Source organism: Amphibalanus amphitrite, unplaced genomic scaffold (genome assembly GCF_019059575.1).
Source record: "Amphibalanus amphitrite isolate SeventyFive unplaced genomic scaffold, NRLGWU_Aamphi_draft 000116F_arrow, whole genome shotgun sequence".
In the NCBI taxonomy this organism is placed as follows: Eukaryota; Metazoa; Arthropoda; class Thecostraca; order Balanomorpha; family Balanidae; genus Amphibalanus; species Amphibalanus amphitrite.
Window position 1 is genome coordinate 149,084 of NW_024881611.1, and position 19,755 is coordinate 168,838.

General features: G+C 54.6%; 1 protein-coding gene and 1 long non-coding RNA gene across 3 annotated transcripts; one reads left to right on the forward strand and one right to left on the reverse strand.

Moving 5' to 3' along the window:
* Positions 1-1,004: 1,004 nt before the first annotated feature.
* Positions 1,005-1,952, forward strand: LOC122381204. Its single transcript, XR_006256487.1, has 3 exons — positions 1,005-1,072; positions 1,402-1,451; positions 1,630-1,952. It is a non-coding gene; the product is annotated as an uncharacterized LOC122381204 (long non-coding RNA).
* A 533-nt stretch (positions 1,953-2,485) lies between these two features.
* On the reverse strand, positions 2,486-19,082 carry LOC122381205 (colorectal mutant cancer protein-like). Of its 2 annotated transcripts, none has more exons than XM_043365106.1 (15): positions 18,871-19,082; positions 18,374-18,603; positions 17,350-17,477; positions 15,123-15,236; positions 12,373-12,715; positions 11,835-11,983; positions 11,301-11,411; positions 8,349-8,438; positions 7,819-7,983; positions 7,053-7,579; positions 6,484-6,700; positions 5,533-5,709; positions 5,124-5,290; positions 4,742-4,844; positions 2,486-4,348 (listed from the first exon to the last, which is right to left on the reverse strand). In XM_043365106.1, the coding sequence occupies exons 1-15, from the start codon at positions 19,041-19,043 to the stop codon at positions 3,989-3,991; spliced, it is 3,054 nt and encodes a 1,017-aa protein (XP_043221041.1). In that variant the 5' UTR covers positions 19,044-19,082; the 3' UTR covers positions 2,486-3,988. The 2 variants fall into 2 exon arrangements, with proteins under 2 accessions (XP_043221041.1, XP_043221040.1); XM_043365105.1 differs by having other exon boundaries at positions 5,124-5,293.
* Positions 19,083-19,755: the final 673 nt, after the last annotated feature.

The window sequence follows — 19,755 nt, forward strand, 5'->3', positions numbered from 1 at the left end:
AACTAGATGGAAGTGTAGTAAGATGTTTTAGGATGACAGCAGGTGCTGTCTAGTTCATTTACAGTCGAGTTTCATGCTCAGCGTCATCAGAAACGGTCCATATCGGAAAACGACAAAACTTTATGACGTCACTGTGACGTCATCTTAGGTGCTACAACCACCAAACTTTCCTCAAACATTGCCTAGGTATTCATTTGAAGCTATTCCAAGTTTCACGTTCGTAGCTCATCAGGTTTCTGAGATATTTCACAAAACGTAAAGGGGGGGCAACTTTATGCCCCCCCCCCCCCCAGCGGCTCGTGGGTTAACTCCGCCGATTGACTTTACCATTTTCGCTACAATATCTGCATTTTGTGTTTTGCTTTTTAATCGCTAAACTAAGGTACTGACAAGTGACTACCCGTGCGAGATATTCTAAGGTTTGTTGCGTAAAATGAGTTTTGTTTTACATTTAGAAGCTTTAAAGTGAATATATGATATTGTGATTGTTTTTTTTTAATATAGAAAGTTCACCAGATTCCTCACTAGGCAAGTTCAAATCTGTTAGTCTGATGATAGCTTTACCCGGACCGTTAAGTCAGTACTGGCTTAGCATCTACAGCCGATTGATTCGCCGTTTTCGGGCTTCGCGGATATGAAATTTCGTCAAGTTCCAGAACAAAAGCAGACAAGTGCTGCACTGTCCACAGTCGAGCAATTACGCTTTCGATATTCGTTAATACAGAAAATCGTAGAAACACAGCTAGCAGGAGCAAATATAGACGCATGATGCGTAAAATTGGGAACCGCCCAAGTTTTGTTGCAAACTACTCACGCTGGAGAATCGCTGACGTCACGCGATCCAATGCAGCGTATGACGTCAGCTGTGGAGTGTTGCCAGTGACGAGCAGTGCTGTGACGCCGAGCAGCGCCCGGCGCCGTCTATATGTGAAGCCGCCCCGTGACCGAGCGGCCGGCCGCGTCTGTTCCAGCGTCGAGCCGGCGCCGGCACCCGCCGCGCGTCCCTCCGGCCTGGCCTGCGCCCGCGGCTCCCGACTGGCCATGCCCGCCTCCAGACTGTCGGGACTCGGTGGTGCGTTCACTCAGCTCGTTCAGAGCGGACGGGCAGCTTTGTACCAAGCCGTACCGGCGAGGGATCGTACACTTATTGTATGCTTTCACTTATCTTCGCTGTGTGATTCTCAGTTAATTATTTTCACATTCGTCTGCTACGTGTGTTTGCGGTGGACAGCCCGTTTTAACACCGATAATGGGAGCTTATCCTTGTAATGTATAAGAGCTGGGAAGGTGGCGCTTTACCGAGCACTCCTAAAATCAATTGTTATTAACTTTGCATCGCCTGCTCTACATTGGACTCCTGTTCGGTTCGGCGCTTCTGATTTGACTCGTTCTGCCCGGCAGGCGCGGCTGGCCGTGGGGTGAACGGCAGGGGCCCGGCTCGTCGCCATTAGGTGAGGCAACGCGAAGCAATGTATGAAAAGTTGTGCCAACTACGGTTATTGAATAACTAACTGAAGGCGCCGTAACATACGAATTGTATTGCCCTTTTACCGAAAATAGGAAATGGTTAGTATGAAGTCCAAATCCAGATTGTGTCGCTCACCAATCCCAATGCCTTTTATTTCACAGAGGCCCTACTGTGCGTGCTGCGTTTGGGCATTATTCGGCTGGCCGGCGCTCCCCAGGTGCTCAGCCTCCTGTGTCGTTGAAGTGCGGCCGACGGACGTTAGCGACCGCCGACTACTTGCCCTGCCCCGTCTGAGCCGGCCGGCACTGACCCCTCAGTCGTCCGCTGATACCCCAGTCACGGGACTGCAGCCGCTCAGTGCAGCGATCGGGGTGTGCTGGGGTGCAGTCAGCAGGCTGGTCACAGGACTTCAACAGCGCTGTGTCATGGTCGGGGAGTCGGCCGACAGGGTTATACACTGTGCAGCGGCGCAGCGGGTGGGGGGGGGGGGGGCTGGGCACCGTATTGCACAGCAGCCGGGGACTGTGAGACAGTGCAGCGAGGCAGTCGGGGGTCTGACCCAAACTACGCTATCAGGGCGCAATGCACGGCCCTGCTGCTCCGTTCTCAAAGCCTCCAGAATGTATTCTGTGCTCTAGGTGCACTCCCCAGCAGCTGCTGCTCGTTCCATGCCTTTTTAATGAACTTAGCCTGCCTTGAATATTGTTCCCAGGCCGCTATTATCGTGTAATTGCGCTATTTTTATGCATTCTTTCCTTGTATCTCTCGCGCACGCGTATCTAGTCAGACGGCACGTGCTGAGAGTGGAGCGGGTCGAGTTCGGCCCGCCGCCGCCGGGCCGCGCTTTACGTTCGCCGCTGCTGTGAGCCTCTCTGCGGAGCGTAGCCGCGACTGGTAGCTATCCTGCGTGGTGCAGAATGTCTTAAAACGCACGCCATAATACAATGCCATTAAGTGTCTGGATATTTGCAGTCTCAGAGGGTGATTCGGACCTATCCTATCATATCAAAGTCGAGGTCTGTCAGATGTTGTATTGCCACAACATAATAGCATATTCTTACTGTATGTTACACTTTCGCACATCAGTATCATACACAGCACAGGAGCTTGACCTGGAAATGCATCACTGGTATATACTTAAAAAGACAACGGAGTGAGAAAATGTGTCGGAAAAATGAGTCCCTAGAAAGCGACAAAAGTCAGCTGCAACTGGCAAGACACGTTTCGCAAACAACATTCGCCATCGGGCAGATACACAAAGAAGTTTGCTATCACTTCGGGTCTGGCTACGCAGCGAGTTTTTCGCTTCTTCACTTTTGCATCTTTAGGATGTTCATTCCACAATACGTCTTCCGTCTTTACAATCGATCTCCTCTGCGAGACATACATGCTCGTATTCACGAGTAAAAAACCGCGAACGCTAGCCATTGGATAGTGAAAGCTGCTACCTAGCATTGAGATCATTTGGACATGTGAAATGAAGATTTGGAACAAAAATTAACATGAAAACGAAAATCTCGAAGCGTAGCCAGCATTTGAATGCAAAGCTAGTGTAGTGCGAACTGAAAGATGCCCTACCGCACCCAAGATCACCCTATTGCTTTCACGGAAGACTGGCAAGTACCGATGCCGGTACAAGTAAATAATACACATGTTTGGTCGGTTCGATAAGCGACACAAAAGAACTGATTTGCATAGGATTGGGGAGTTTCGAGCACGCATCATTCGCTGTCACTCAAATATCACTTCGTCAGCCTCCCCTCCAGTCACGCACATTCCATGGACTTACCAGAAACGCCAGACGTCACGGAAAATGTAACCCAAGCTGAGCAAACGTATATGCCACTGTTAGTCTGCCGCTGAGCTGAAAGATCTGACCGCCTGGCCTGCTCGCCTATAGCCACAAAGCCTGCCGGGCACCTAGACGGTAATATACGCCGGCCGCGCCCACTGGCTTATCACGGAAGACGGAAACGCCGCTACAGGGACGGCGGCCTAACTGGGTACCTGACGCCCGTCCGGACCACTGAATTCATCACTAGAGGTCCTACACAGCGTCCGCACATACCATCCTGCTGGCGCTCCACTTGGCACCGGAAAAACATTGGCACATATACATCTAAAAAATAGCCTGAACCGCACTGGCGTCCAGCCACCCCAGCCAGCCTCCACATAGTGCAGACCGGCTGGGGAGCGGCCCAGGCGGGGCACGGGTCGACGAGATCGTTGGCGGGCGCACTGGGCCCGCTATGGCACCGCGGCAGGCACATGGTTGATACGCTACGATCTACATGGCGCGGTGGCTCTCCATTTTAACCCTGTGCGACGAGTGGTCGCTCACAATCGTGCATACTTCGCCACAAGTACATACACTGCGGATGCTTGCGGGACTGGTAAACGCAGTCCCACGCCCCGCGTCTATAGGGGATGCCGTGCTCACAATAGCCGAGCTGACGGTTCGCCCATTCCCGCCGACGGTATCTGCCAAGTACGCCCTCACGCGGCTCCGCCAGAGGGCGGTTAGCGCGGCCCGGCCGGCGGGCGCAGGGACAGCGGCGGCGGCGGCGGCGCCGTCCGTTTCGGAGTGGCCGGGCTGGGCCGGCGTCCGGCAGCCGGTGGCGGTCTGCCCGCCGGGGACATAACGGGCAGTCGGGAGCCGACAGGCGAGCACGGCTGTCGGGGCGACGGTCGGTCCGGCGACGACTGGTGCTGCTGGGGAGCCGGACGCTCCGGAAGGGACTGCTGTTGGTGCGGCTGTTGGTGCAGTGGCTGGGGCGGCTGTTGGTGCAGCTGCTGGTGTTGTGGTGGTGCCAGACGCTCAGATGGCGACTGGTGTTGTTGCAGCCCCGGACGTTCTGGAAGTGACTTGTGCTGTTGGTGCTGCTGTGAACAGGAAAGTGAATCAGATGCTACTCAACCCAGCTCTCTGACCTCACCAAACACTGCCCCGAGCATATGAAGTTTTTTTTCGACTTCTTTGGACAGTAGCGAACAGCTCAGAGTGCAGCAGGTTTGCCAAATTTCGGCGAGATCGCTTTCAATTATAATGGTCGCCTATTCAATGCCAGAGCCGAACCCTCGTCCTGCTCTCGTCAATCGTGATTCAGCAACTCGGCTCGTAAAACTCAACGTTGATCAGCTGCGCCCACGATAAGCGTTCTTTGTGGTAGCCGTTAGCATCCCGTTCGCATCCCTTCTGAGTGTTCTCTAAAAACTATCCCTTCCACATGGACAAGCAGAGCTGTGGGACCGGCCCACCGGCAACGAACCTACCTGATTCGAGTGGCGCTCCACGATCTGCAGCATCTGCTGCTCCAGCCGCTTCAGCTTGGCCTGGTACTTGCGTTTCGTCTTCTCCAGAGCGTCCGCCAGAGCTCTGACAAAGAGGACCAAGGTCCATTTATTTTTCATGAAACAATAATTTGCCACAAATGTGGGTTGGTAAAAACGAGCTACTGAAGGCATATAATTGATGTAAAGTCCATGGATTTCGAAGTTAAACATATTGTAAGCGTCGTTGTAATTCTCATTTCTACTTCAAACAGCTGCACCGCAGGCACCTCCTTCCCACTCAAAATGACATAAAGCACAGGACCCTGCAAGTGTCTGTGTGTGAGCGCGCACACAACAACGCGTGTCTGAGACAGTGACTTACCCGTTGGCCCGTTTGAGTTCGGCGATGAACTGGTCGGCGTGCTGCTGTCGCCTCTCAGCCGTCCGCGTCACCTCGTCCAGACTGGCAGAGAGCTGGCGGACCTGTGTCTGCAGCGCCGCCTCCGGGCCGCCGTCCTCAGAGCCGGACTGGCCACCGGCGTCAGAGGACTGCTGTCGGCAGACGGGGGACAACAGTCAGAAAACAGGTGGCAAGAGTCGTCGCACGCACATTGCACAACAGCTACAGATAGACCTTAGTTTACTACATTACAATCCTGTCACTTCCGAGTGTGCTCCAATAAAGTTGTTTACACCCGAGGTAGCCGATTTCTCGGCCAGCTGTCCCGTGATACGCCACTGTCTGAGTCACTGTGACTGGCGCAGTCGTCCCTTTAGCGAGCCGCACGCACCTGTTCCCGGTCGTTTGCTGCGGCCGGCCCACCGCGCAGCTGCTCCAACTGCAGGCGGTGCGCCTGCTCACTGGCCGCACACGAGGCCAGCTTCAGCTCCAGACCGGTCCGCTCCCGCTCGACCAGAAAGAGCCGCGAGCGCAGCTCCGCCCGCTCCTCCCGCAGCGCCATCAGCTCCTGGGGCACACAGAGAACACTCACAATCAGCTCCTGGGGCACAGACAGAGAGAGCACCATCAGCTCCTGGGGAACAGAGAAAACTCACAATCAGCTCCGCACGCAACGCCATCAGTTCCTGGGGCACAGACAGATATCACCATCAGCTCCTGTGGCACAAACAGAGATCATCATCAGCTCCTGGGGTACAGACAGATATCACCATCAGCTCCTGGGGCACAAACAGATATCACCATCAGCTCCTGGGACACAGACAGAGATCATCATCAGCTCTGCCCGCAGCGCCATCAGCTCCTGGGGCACAGACAGAGATCACCATCAGCTCCTAGGGCACAGACAGAGATCATCATCAGCTCCGCCCGCAGCGCCATCAGCTCCTGAGACACAGACAGAGATCACCATCAGCTCCTAGGGCATAGACAGAGATCACCATCAGCTCCTGGGGCACAGGCAGCAGAGATCATCATCAGGACCTGGGGCATAGAGAAAACTAGCCAGCAGCTCCTGGGACAGACAGAGTATCTATGTCACCAGCGGCTCCTGAGACACAAATACTCAATATCGGTTCACGCAAAGCTCTACACCAAAAACCATGTCCAATTTGAGAATCCCCTAGTATCTTTTTAAACGTTCTCACTCTCATGCGGTCCAGTGTCGTACGATCACAATCGGCCCGGCGTCCGCTACCCATAGTCCTACCAAGTCCGGTCCCATCCAGTGCCAACTAGTTAGGTGTCCCACTGTCCCACCCAGCCCAGTGTCCCACAGTCGCACCTGCACCAGCACGGCGTGTTCCAGGTCGAGCCGCTGCGCGGCGGCCGGGCTGAGCGGCCGCGGCGGCGGCGGCGTGTGGCATGTCGACTCCAGGTGCACCGTCGTGCCGCACACCAGCGCCCGCTCCACCTTGAGCCGCTGGATGTGCTGGCGGACGCGCGTCTCGTCCGAGCGGCCCATGTCCACGTCCACGCCGCTCGACGACGAGGACGTCGTGCTGTGTGAGGGGAGTGGGTTCTTTGTCATAGATGTACGAGTTGATCGAATGGACACTAATTGCATTCACGGATAAAGTCACAGGGATGGAAAGTGACGGAAAGGTGGTTACTGGGGCTCAGTTACTATTTTACTACTGAGGATTCCGAAATGACATTTCAGATTGCTCTAACACGTCAGACAGATAGAAAGCACAGTTTGTGTTTTCCAGTAACGTGGTGTCTTCGGAGAATCGGGTTACTTTGATTTGGCAAGCGCGACGGCTATATGTCCCGAACAGGCAGCTGGTTCACATTGCAGCAGACCCGCCAGCCTCGTCATCCCTCAGCTGCGTTACACGTCCGCCGACTCACCTGGTGTTCTGGCTGCCGTCCTCAGAGGCGGCTGCCGCGCGCCGGTCCAGCCGGCTGAGCGCGTGGCGGGCCACGTTCTCACAGCTCCGCCGCTGCTCGCTGGCCACTCTTAGCGCGGTCTCGGCGTCAGCGGCCGGCAGCCGACCCGCGGCGGTGCCCAGTCCGGCGGCGCGGCAGCTGGCCAGCAGCAGCGCCAGCTCAGAGTCCTGCAGCGCCACCAGCAGGTCGAACGCCTCCGTCAGCTGGTCGCCGGTCTCGGCCGCCAGCTGCAGCGCCACGCAGTTGCTCTCGTAGCGGCCGCAGAGGGCGGCCAGGTGCTCACTCTGGGCGCGCGCCGTCTCCAGGCTGAGCGTTAGGACGTCTACCTGCGACTGGCTGTGCTCGAGCCGCGCGCGCAGCCGCTCCGCCTCCAGCTGGGCCAGCAGCAGCCGTTCTGGGTCGCCGCCGGCCGCGTGCAGCGCCTCCTGGGCCGCCGAGGCGCCCTGGTACTCCTGCACCAGGTGCTCGGCCACCCGCGTACTCTCCACCTGAAGGCGGACGCGAACATAAATTGGCAACCACGAATGAGAGCAAAATGAAATTGAAGATACACGCTACACGCACGAAGCGGTGCTCGAATGGCACATTGGTCCTTTTTAAAAGAAAAATGATAGCGCTTTATAACCATGCTGACCCAATCCAGCTGATGCCAATCTAGAGCTGCCCTTCCACCCCTCCCATAGAGGGCACCCCCGTTTCACACTAATTCTAGTTACACTCAGCTCACCCCGAGTGCGGCGATGTGCGAGCCGGTGACTCCTGCGGCCGGCCGGAGCCGCACCCGTTCGGCGACACGCGGCACGACCGGTGCCGGGCCGGCCGAGCCCCCTGAGCGACCCGAGCGGGCCGAGCGGGGCGAGGCGCACTCGACCAGCCGCTGGTACTCGAGAACCTGGACACACGCAGGTCAGAGGGAGAATTGCGACAGGGCACCCGGGACGTATTTTTAAGAAGGACACCAATCGACACGGCACGCGTCGATCGGAGAGAAACGACTGACGCGATACGCACTGATTAGAAAGGGCGCTGCTGGAAGTGATCTACAGACGAGCGTTCGAACAAGAGTCCAAAAAGCGCTGATGAAACGGAGAGCGTAAACACATTTCAGTAGTTCATCGGTTTCAGTAGTCAGTAACACAGCGTACACCGCGATGACGCCTGGAGCCTGGAAACCACGCCGGCACAAGGACGGGGGCCGGAGCTCGGCCGTGTCAGGCCGCCGTCCCGGACAGTAAAGTGATCTTGGCCCGGACCTACCTGTCGTCGTAGTCGGTCACGCTCCTCAGCGGCCCCCTCGGTGCCGATTCTGCACCGGTTGATCTCCGCCTCCTGCTGTCCCAGCCGCTCCTGCGCACAGAGCGAACGGTCACCAACGCGGCCGCGGGCATCCAATCAGACGTGTTTACAGAAGGGCTGTATTAGAACGCAGCACACAGGAAAGTCGGACAGTCAAATAGCGCAGCGTCGGCTATTCCCGTCGACCCTAAAGCAATATTGCCGACTGGTGAATTTTGAAGAGCTCTATGCCAAAAGTGCTGATGTAATTTCACAACATTTCGCCACTATGGCATGTTTATTATCCAGAGCCCTTGCTGTCAGCAGTGTTGCTAGTGTTGATATACTCAAGTGCCCAAGTTGGCAGAAGATTGATTGATCTGCGGAAAGTTGGACGTGTCGGGCGTTTTCAGAAGTCGGAGATAATTTATACCAGATGGGGCATTCCACGATAGATCGACCAAAAGTAAATAAAATTTACACCCTCATGTTTTATTTTTTGCTTAAAATTGCTCTAAAGGGTTGTGATGGGCGGGGAACCCAGCTGTGGCAAGGATTTTTTTCTTCGAACAACGGTTTCCGAGATATATCCTCGGGCAGTTCCTGGAGGTCACACTGCAACCCTATGTTTGGCGGCTTATAACTCAGAAACTATTGGTTTTCTATGGTAAAAACTTTATATGGTTCAACTCGCAATCAACCAACAAACGTTTTGGCTATCTCGGATTTTCGATTTTTTGAAAATTTGGATCACGTGACATCTTGACCTTTTTTCGAAGTGACCTTGATATTATCCCAACTGAAAGTCGCAATTTTGTCTGATGACGATTAAAGCCTTATCAATTGTCATTCATATGCGATAATAAAAAAGTGGCTTTCGGCCTGCGTTGACCTCAGGTTAGGTCATTTTTATGACCTTCCCATTATTACGAGCGGGAGCGACAGCGAGATCTCGAGAACAAGGCAAGCTAGCGACAAGTGGTAAACGGCACAAAGTACACATGGATAAGGTCTACAATTTTTACTCAGGTCATTTTCAGGTCAGGTCAAAGATGACGTCACAGGGGTAAAAAGAAAGTCTAAATGGCGGCACTACATATATATGAAGTTTTTCTCGAATAACTTTCAAAGTATCCCAGCTAGGAACAAACTAATAGCACCATCGTGATCCTCTCGTCGATCCGCATCGAAACATGTGCATGTTGACCTCGAAAGGTCAAGGTCAAAAGTTGACCTTAGGTCACGTGACCTTAAGGTCATCATATATATCATTCGATGGGCCTTGACGAGCTGAACACAATGAGCCTATCCGCGCGGCTGTATCTCAAACCTGTAAGGAGTTATTAGCAAAAAAAAAACATTTGGGGACCTTTAATGACGTCACATGACCCAAGAGCAACGTCACAGTTGACCAAGAGCAAAAAAGGTCTCAAGGTAGTCAAAGTTAGTCGTATATGAAGTCACTCATGGTATATTAGGCAATTCCGACTCGTTTTAGTGTAAAAACAAGGGAGCTGATTTTTCCCCAATTGACTTATAATGGGGTGGTCAAGAAATTGACCGATCTTAGGTCATCGGTATTGAAATTCAAAATGAACTGGCGCTAGGCGAAAGCAAACACAATGGTGCCTGTTCCACGTCTCTTTCTTTATTAGATCAAAAGGTACAGCCAAAACTATTTTGACTTCCTTTTTACCCCTGTGACGTCATCTTTGACCTGACCTGAAAATGACCTCCGTAAAAATTGTAGACCTTATCCGTGTGAATCCTGTACCGTTTACCGCTTGTCGGTATCTTGCTTTATTCTCGAGATCTCGCGTCGCTCCCGCTCGTAATAATGGACAGGTCATAAAAATGACCTGACCTGAGGTCAACGCAGGGCGAAAGCCACTTTTTTTATTTGCGCATATGAATGACAATTGATAAGGCTTTAATCGTCATCAGACATAATTGCGACTTTCAGTTGGGAAAATATCAAGGTCACTCTTCGAAAAAAAGGTCAAGATGTCACGTGATCAAAATTTTCAAAAATCGAAAATCCGAGATAGCCAAAACGTTTGTTGGTTGATTGCGAGTTGAACCATATAAAGTTTTTACCATAGAAAACCAATTGTTTCTGAGTTATAAGCCGCCAAACATAGGGTTGCAGCGTGACCTCCAGGAATTGCCTAAGGCTATATCTCGGAAACCGTTGTTCGAAGAAAAAAAATCCTTGGCACAGCTGGCTTCCCCGCCCATCACAACCCATTAGACCAATTTTAAGCAAAAAAAATAAAATATGAGGGTGTACGGCTTTGGTCGATCTATCGTGGAATGCCCCAGATTGGTGTCCGCCTGTGAGGGCCGGGCGGCTCGCGGTCGGGGCGGTCCACGCCAGTCATGTCGCGGGCGGAGACCGTCCCACTAACAGCCGCCGCGCACCGCCCACTTCTGTTCCGGACAGGTCAGGGGGAGAGCGGCCGGAGAGCAGCGGACGACACCGGGCGCCTCTGACCGCCGGTCTCTGACGACGCCGTCTGATTGTGGCCGCCCAGTGTGCGGCTGATCCCTCCCCTCCGTCATGTCGCAGCTGGCGGGCCGGCGCCGATCCTCTGTCCCCGGCCATCTCATCAGCCGGCGGGCCGGACGGTCGGCCGACGCTGAGTGAGCGCCCGGGACGGCTGAGTCGGCGACCGCCGACAGACGGCCGACGGAGGGAACCGGACGGCGGGCACCGACTCCCGAGGGAGGGAAAGACGCAGGGAAAGGGACGCTCGCAATGCTTCATCGATACTGGCAACGATACTGACAGCGATACCGGTACGCGACAGCAATACGGACACAAGAAACAGATACCAGCATACGGTGCCAATATCAATATGCGGCACCGATACCAGCGCACGGCAGCGATATCGGCAGACAGCACCGGTATCTGAGGAGAAGGTGACATCTCACCTGCAGTCGTCCATTCTCCTTCACCAGCGAGTGGATCTCGCGCTCCAGTGTCCGGTGGCCGTCCGGTGGCGGTGCAGCGCTGCTGACCGCCGGCCGGGCCGCTCCGGCCGGCTGCGGGACGGAGCAGAGTGTCAGTCCACGATGACACCCGGTCGGTAATGAGTATCACGTACCGAGCCTGGCTCCATCCCATCACACTAGCCGCACTATGCGTGTACCAACTGCTTACTTCAGGCAAACGATACAGATGGTCCGGCACATACTACCCCAGCAGCCAACCACAAAAGACGTCCGTAAAAGTCGACCATATGAGCTGTCTTTGAGACATATGGTCTCAAAGACAGACCACCGGAGCACACCACAGAAAATCTAGAGACGACCAACAGCTGATGCCAGATGCAGGCTGGTCTCCGATTTGCATATGAATATTATTCAGCGAAAATGTTAGATCCTCTGAGGCGCCTGTCGTTCGTGGAAGAAGACACTGGCTTAAAAACTTTTTGAGACTTTAATACTGTTTCGGCGGAGACTCACCGAGTGCGGTCGGTTCGCGGCGGGCTCCGGATTATGCTCCGGCTCCGGCTCCGGCTCCCGGTCCGGCTCCGCCTCAGACTCCGGCTCCGTCATCTGACACGCCTTGTCGGCACTATCGGCGGCCCCAAGCGGGTCGGCCGCCTCCAGTGCTGAAAACGGACAAAGGAGGCAAATGTGACCTACCTGACACCGGTCTCTGCCGTGCCACCTCCAGTGCTGAAAACGGACAAAGGCAAACGTGACCTGTCTGGCACCGGTCTCTGCCGCCTCCAGTGCTGAAAACGGACAAAAGGAGGCAAATGTGACCTGCCTGATGCGGGTCGGCCGCCGCCAGTGCTGCGAGAGAACGGGAGGGGAGGAACAATGTGACCTCTCTCACACTAAATATGCAGCACAGAGGCTCAGGCTTCTCTTTACTTTACACTAAGTTCACAGTTCACACAAGACAATCTGGCATGTTAATTCGATGAATCGATCAGGAATTTCGCAGCCAAAAATAAAAAGCACTGAACAATGAACGAGAAGAATATATACCCACCCGTCGTGGCATGTTGCACCGAGGTCTGTCTGGCCCCCAGCGACTCTTCCAGTCCGGAGTGTGGCGCGTCCCGGCCGCAGTCGCCGGGCGAGGCCGGCCGTCGGCGCTGGCCCTCCGGCGCGGCCGAGTCCGAGTCCGGAGCCGAGTCGGGCGGCAGCTCGGCGGACGGCGCCGCCGACTCGGAGTCGGAGTCGGAGTCGGTCTCGTCCTCGTCCTCCTCGGCAATGGCGGCGGCGCGCTGGTGCTGCAGCTTGCGCGTCAGCTCGGCGATGACGCTGTGCAGCTCGACCAGGCGCTGTTCGTACCGCTCGGCGGCCGAGCGCTCGCCGCGAGCCTGCTCCCGCTGCGGGTACAGAGTCACATAGTCACACATAGTCAACAGTCACACACAGTCACACAGAGCACTCACCGCGCGCCGGTTCCCGCTGTGGATACACAGTCACACAGTTTAACAGTCACAGACACAACAAGAGCTCACCGCGCGCCTGCTCCCGCTGTAGGACTACAGTCATGCAGTGACATACAGTCACACAGTCACACCGAGCGCTCCTCGCGCGCCTGCTCCCGCTGTGGGACCACAGTCATACAGTGACATACAGTCCCACAGTCCCACGCAGTCACACAGTCACACCGAGCACTCCCCGCGCGCCTGCTCCCTCTGACGGTACACAACATAGCCACACACACAGTTTAACACCGGTCAGCGTCCAAGCGCTCCCTGCGCGCCTGCTTCCGCTGTGAGTACAGACTAGTGATGTCAATTACGGAAAATCGGAATACCGATACTAAACCAATACCAACCAAAACCACGGGAAAATACCGAAACCAAACCAACTTGGGAAAATGAGGGAAATACCAACTTTTTACCGATTTCTTAGCCTCTTATACATTAGTGAGGGTTTATGATACCAACAAAATACCAAATACATTACGATTGAAATACCAAATACCAAGTTGGTATCGGTTTGGTATCGGTATACCAAAAAGATGGTATCCGATTGACATCTCTAGTACAGACACAGAGATACACAGTCACCACGCGCCTACTCCCGATGTGAGTACAGTCACACAGTCATAAACTGACACCGAGCACTCACCGCACGCCTGCTCCCGCTGTTGACATGCCGGCACACAGTGCAGTCAGCAAACTGGACGATTTTGTGCAAACTGGCAGCCATAACGATGGCCTACCCGCAAAACGACGGATTGACCAGCAGAACGGACGTGTCACATACAGTTCTAGAGGAGCGGCCCTCTCATCTCAGCATTTTCGCAGCATGCTTTTGCTGCTGATGGAACTTTCGGGCTGTCGCCTCAGCTCGTAAGGGTGGGCTTTCAAGCGTCCATTTAAGTTGCAATAAAAATGTTACTGACGACCATGAGAGTCAATCTTATTCACAAAGCTGAGATGAACAAGTGTCCTGCCGTACGTCGTTCGGCATTCACGCCGCCAAAGTGCCTTTGCTCGTTCTCGGGACGATAGACCGTTACTGGAAGAAAAGTATCAAGATTGAGCGCAGGTCGCCTTGGAAGCAGGTCACTCGATTTCGTCTATTAAGTTTCGGCGAGTCAACTGCTGCTGTTATCAGTGCGTCGGTGATGACCTGGCAGTCGTTCAAATAGTTTAAAACGAAAAGGAAAAGTTCGCCTGGCCGCTACGGCTACAGAGCCTTTGGAACGCTGACAGTGATGCATTGAAAAGACCAACAAAGGCCAACGAATTGAGGAGCCCTTAAATCAAACCAAACGGCGCAACAAGGAACGAATTCACCAGCGTGAAACACGCTTGTCACGGTGGCCCCCAATAACTCCCGTTTTCTGACACCACATGACGTACGCTGGTTGTCGCCACATCAATTTTAGATTCCAGCTACCGGATCCAGGGCATCGGCACAATTCTCACAAAAGGCATTGGAGATGCAGATCACCGTCAGAGTCATAGTCCGAGCCCGGGTAGTCAGTGTCTCATTCAGTTATCCCGAATAGTACGTCCCGCAAAAGGAATCCCATCGACTACCGTTCGGTGATGGTCCCGGGGCCGGGGTGGCGACCCAGTCCGGAATTCCGGCCGTGCGCGGCACGCTCCAGCGCGCGGCCAATCTGTCACCGATCCGGACCAGTGACGGCGCGCCAATAAAGCTGCCTCACCCCGGCCCGGGAGCGGCCGCTCGATACCCTCAGCCGCCGCCCGCCGAGGTGATGACCGGCCCGGCCGGCTCTGGCAGCCCGGCCCTTCCCGGGCGGGAGCGGCAGCGGGCGGGCGGGGGGCGGAGAGGGCCGGCAGCCGGGCCGGATACGGAGCCTGAATGGACCGCTAACGAGGGTCATCTGCCGGTACGGAGACCCCCGACCCCTCCCCTGCCTCCGGTGTCCGCAGGCGCTGTAGTAGCCACACTAGAATGGCCTCTGGCCCCACGACGCGGAGTACAATACCGCCGTATCGCATAGAAAGAACCATCGAACTCACGGCCGCCGAGCTGTAATCCTCCGAAGAAAAATATAGAGTAAATACACAGCCACGTGGCAAAAAGGGCCACGGTAACTAGTTCTCCGGTTTGAGCTGCCAATATTCTTAGCTACATAATTGACCAGTATCCGGGTGTACTGAATACTGACTAACGCAACCGAGGTGTCGACGTGTCTGAAGGAAATTGACCAGCGCACGGCTATCGGGCTGTAACAAAAAGTATTCTGGGAAAAACATTTTGAGTGGTGAAATATTCTATGTGAAATTTCCGTAGTGTACTCACCAGTGTCCTGCTGAGCGCCTTCTGCAGCTGGCTGTTCTCCTCTGTGAGTTGGGCCAGTCGGGCGGCGCTGACGGCGAGCTCGGAACGGAGCGCAGCCACCGCCGCTTGGTGCACCTGAGGACGGAACCGGCGGGCCCTCGGGTCAGACAGGCGGGCACCGCAGGCCACACAAGTCAGTACCGTCGCCTGGTGCACCTGGGGACATAACCGGCCGGCGCACGGTAAGAAAGGCAGCACCATCGGCTACACACACACCGCCCCCGGTGCATCTGATAACGGCACCAGAGGGCACACAGTCAGACAGGCCAGACCAGCGAACACACGGTTAGACGCAATGCCCTCAGGACCCGGCAAGGTAGCGACCATATTAAAAACGACACAAAAATTACAAACGATATAACAAGCAGAGTGGTCTCACTGTCAAATTATGCATATTTATGATCATGATTGCTAGCCAAACAGTCAACACTTTAATTAATTCAGTCATTAACCGGAACAAAGCGCGCTGGAAGCCAAAGATGATTATGCATCGACCGGCGCCGGGAGGCAGCCGTCAGCGCGGGCGGCTGCGGAGCCGGGAGCATCCGAGAGCAGCCGGGGCCGCCACTCGGCCGCTGAGGCAGAGCGGACCCGCTGTGTCAGCGCCCGGCCCGGCGAGCTGCCGCCCCCGGACGAGATCGGCGGACCCAGAGAGTAAACTCAGCCAGTGCACCGTCCCCGCAAAGGAAGCAGCCTTCCTCTACAATTGATTAAGTCACCTACCTCAACTTTAGCACTTTTTCTCGTAAAAGAAAAGTCCCAGGCATAGTGGGCACAGTTGGGGAGTCCTTCAGTGAACACAGCTTTCGTCCCAAGTGGACTGATAAAAGATTTTTCACCTGGTCGGTAGGAAACACTACTGGCCAATCTGAGATCATGGAAGGGTGTAAGCTGACTAGAAGGTCCAGGTAAGAGGCAGAGCAAGGTAAGAGTGATAACAAAAGAAAACAGCTTTGGGAGTCGGGAACAAAACTACGCATCTGTGACACGGCCATGATCTAGACTTGCTCTGCGCCCGTATCCGACCACTCTGGACATTGGGCAATGCAATGTTGTAGAAAAATACATGCGTAAAAGAGTTTGATTGCCGTACACATAAAAGTTTATCCTGCTTTGCATACCTTCAAAAGGCGGAGATCGAATATCAGTAGCAGATGCAGCAACGACCACAAGTCACCCGCCCGTATCACCGGCAGCAGCCCAGCGCCTTCGCATGCCCCGGCGCCCTTCCCTGGCCGGCGGCGACCCCGGCCGACACCCGGCGCGCACGGTCAGTCGGCGGCAACTGGCCCGCTGCCGACGGTATCGACGGCCGCCCGGCCGATCGACGCCGACCGCAGCCGACTCTACTCAGCTCCTCCGCCGACCGCAACCGACCTACTCAGCTTCTCCGCCGACCGCAGCCAACCTACTCGGCTCCTCCGCCGACCGCAGCCGACTCTACTCGGCTCCTCCGCCGGCCGCAACCGACTGTACTCAGCTCCTCCGCCGGCCGCAGCCGACTCTACTCAGCTCCTCCGCCGACCGCAGCCGACTCTACTCAGCTCCTCCACTTGAGCTTTTGGATTTGCAGCTCCTCTGTTGCAGCACTTTGGATTCAGAGGGGCTGATGTATTTGAATGCCCCCTCTGAATGTGTGACGTCAGCGCAGATCTAACGAATTTAAATCTTTTACTAAAACGTTTGGTAGCACGCGGTGGTATATGGCGCTGCTTTGCGCGCAACAAGTGCCGCACTTTCAGCTGCCAAACTATTGCTTCCAAATAAAGTCGCTAGGAATAGCGGAGTTCGCAAAAGTTAACAAAAGTAAAACCATTGGTAAAAGTCTAATATCTTGAAAACCGGTGAATATTTTTGGGTGAAATTTGGTACATATTCGTTTTTGCTCTTTCTGAACGGAGCGACGTCACTTTTATGCCAATTCAATAACTTTTTTGAAGGTGGGAGGGTCCCTTTAACATTGAAAGACGGCTAGCAATGGTCACTGGTTAGCAATGCGGGCTGCAGGTGGACGGCGCGGTCAGGTGTTACTGACTCAGTCGGCCAGTCGTTAGCAGTACGGACTGGCGCGGCCAGCGCACGTCCTGACCTGATCAGTCAGTGGTAAACAAATCAGATTTTATAAACATGCCTAACAATACTGAACAACACAAGCTGGTTGGTAGCGCAATGCGGCTGCGCCACTGACCTGATCGGCGGCCAGCAGCAGCTGACAGCGCTCCTCGGACGGCTGGTGGCCGGCCCGCTCCAGCAGTGCCAGTAGGCTGTCGGACGGGTCACCGGAGGTGGCGCCCGACGACCACGACACGCAGTCGCCTGTGGCGGGAGGGCGGAGGTCAGCAGGGAAAACAGCCAGCACGGGTAGCACGGTTCGGAGAATTGGACAAAATGGAGAGGACGGCAATGAATGATGGCGGTAGTCAAAAATACGTCGACGCACATTATCTTCGGGCTCGGATAAACATGCTAGCGTTCTAGAATATTGATCCAGGCTGAAGTTCGGAAATCTAGCTAACTACAAGCCGCATGTTCCCAAACACGTCCCTTAAAAGGGACCCTCCCACCTTAACATTAGTTTTGAGTTGAGATAGCCAAGTTTGCGGCCAGGCTCAGAAACCACCATTTATCCTGGTCGCAACCCCCGCAGCTTTATGGTGTTCAAGAAATTTCTTCCCTTTACTTGCAGAGTGGGACCAGCGTGGTCCCTATCTCTTAACCATTACGGGAATCTGATGACGTCATCAGGCTTTCGAACGTCCGTTAAATGTTTGACTAAAACGTTAAGTAGCACGCGGTGGTATATGCTGCTTTGCGCGCAACAAAAGCCGCACTTTCAAATAAAGTCGCTAGGAACAGCGGAGATCCCAAAAAGTAAACAAAAGTAAAAGTCTAATATCTTGAAAACTGGTGAATATTTTTCGATGAAATTTGGTAGATATTCATTTTTGCTCTTTCTGAACCGAGCGACATCACTTTCATGCCAATTCATTAACTTTTTTGAAGGTGGGAGGGTCCCTTTAACTGGCCTCACGGGTTATTGATACACAATTAAGCCTAAGCTTTTTCTCTGGTCTCGCCATGCCTGCTGCTGCAACCCATCCATATACATATTCAGTCTGACTATGGCTGCTCGATTCTCCAGCTGTTTACAGCCCACTCGACCCGTCCCAGTGCTCCAGCGCGTCTGTCCGTCTCGGCCGGCCGCCACTCACCCAGCGGTGTGTCGGACGGCGCCAGCGGCGGCTGTCGGTCGCCGCCGCGGTCGGCCGGGGCGGCCGCCGGCTGCCGCAGACGCTCCACCTCTGTCCGCAGCTCGATCCAGGCGCGCAGAAAGTCGTCGCAGCTGAGCTGACCCATCTGATCGGCGCCCAGCTGGTTGAGGATGAGCGGCACGGCCTGTTCGTCCAGCCCCAGCTGGCGACACATCCGCTCCAGGTCCCATCTGACGACAGAGAGCAGAGCACCAACGCCAGCGTTAACACTTGATTACCGGCAGCGCTCACAGTACGGCCTCACAGTAGGTGTTTCCACTTTAACGGCACAGACGGGATCAATAATCAAAGAGGATAAGTCCTCAAAGTCACGATTTATCAGATACCCCAGGACTTCATTCAAGTCTGCCTTTCGTCCTGAAGAGTATATTTCCTCCTACCGATTCGACATCGTCCCAGAGCACTCCCCAATCCTTGTGCCCCACCTGTCCACGTACTTATCTAGGTATCCGTCCTGGTTGGAGTCGAACACCCCGAACAGCCTCCTGAAGCGCTCCTGCTCCCTCTCCAGCCGTGCTCCGATGTCACCAGCCTCCTCTTCCCCCTCCTCCTCTGTCGTATCGCTGGCGGCGGCCGAACACGGCGCCGGGTCGCCCAGTCCCAGCGGCATGGCGGCGCGCGGGGAGCCGCTGCCTCAGCACTCAGACGGGCCCGGACACTGACGACGAACGGTTACATAGTGTTACATAGACGCGATACGGTACATTAATAGGTGCGTAAAGCATACAAGCTTAACAAGCTTGCAAGACGGAACAGAAATGGGTAGGTATACATTATGCACTATACACTATGCAGGTTTTCGCAAAGAAAGTGATGCTTAGGTGACGACCATTGAGGCGTCACCTGTAACGCAGACATGTATAGCCGATAAGAAAAGCCATGTCAGGTGTTAATTATACCAACGGTGACAAGCTCATCAATCTTGACATGTGTTCCATGTCATATGAATAAGAACGAATAGTAATGAGACGATGAAAAATGGCTATGCAGTTTCGTGACCAGATCGGACCCAGCCATCCGGCATGCATTGTAATTAGATGCAGATTTCCGTTAGACTCGAGAGGCGAGAGCCTTCAGTTTCGCAAGCAGGAAAGCATCAGGCATTTTTTTTTCAGAGCAAGTATTGGGATAGAACCGCCACCCATCCAGATAGAGAAGCAGTGGCGTATCCAGGGGGGAGACCAAGAGGCCATGGCCTCCCCCTTTGGGATCAGACATGCAAGTGGGCCCTTTGGGTCACTTGAGTGTAGTGACGTACCCAAGGGGGGCCACGGGGGCCCCTGAGGTCGAAGGATAACTCAGGGGTACCAGCGTGACGAAGG

What these genes read in the sequence shown, in the direction of transcription:
- LOC122381205 (XM_043365105.1), bottom strand. Translation starts at nt 19,043, where the DNA reads ATGCCGCTGGGACTGGGCGACCCGGCGCCGTGTTCGGCCGCCGCCAGC. An exon ending in CCGCGAACCGACCGCACTCG is followed by an intron (nt 11,412 to 11,834) that starts GTGAGTCTCCGC and finishes TCCGTCCCGCAG; the next exon opens with CCGGCCGGAGCGGCCCGGCC. An exon ending in CGCACATCGCCGCACTCGGG is followed by an intron (nt 7,580 to 7,818) that starts GTGAGCTGAGTG and finishes GTCCGCCTTCAG; the next exon opens with GTGGAGAGTACGCGGGTGGC.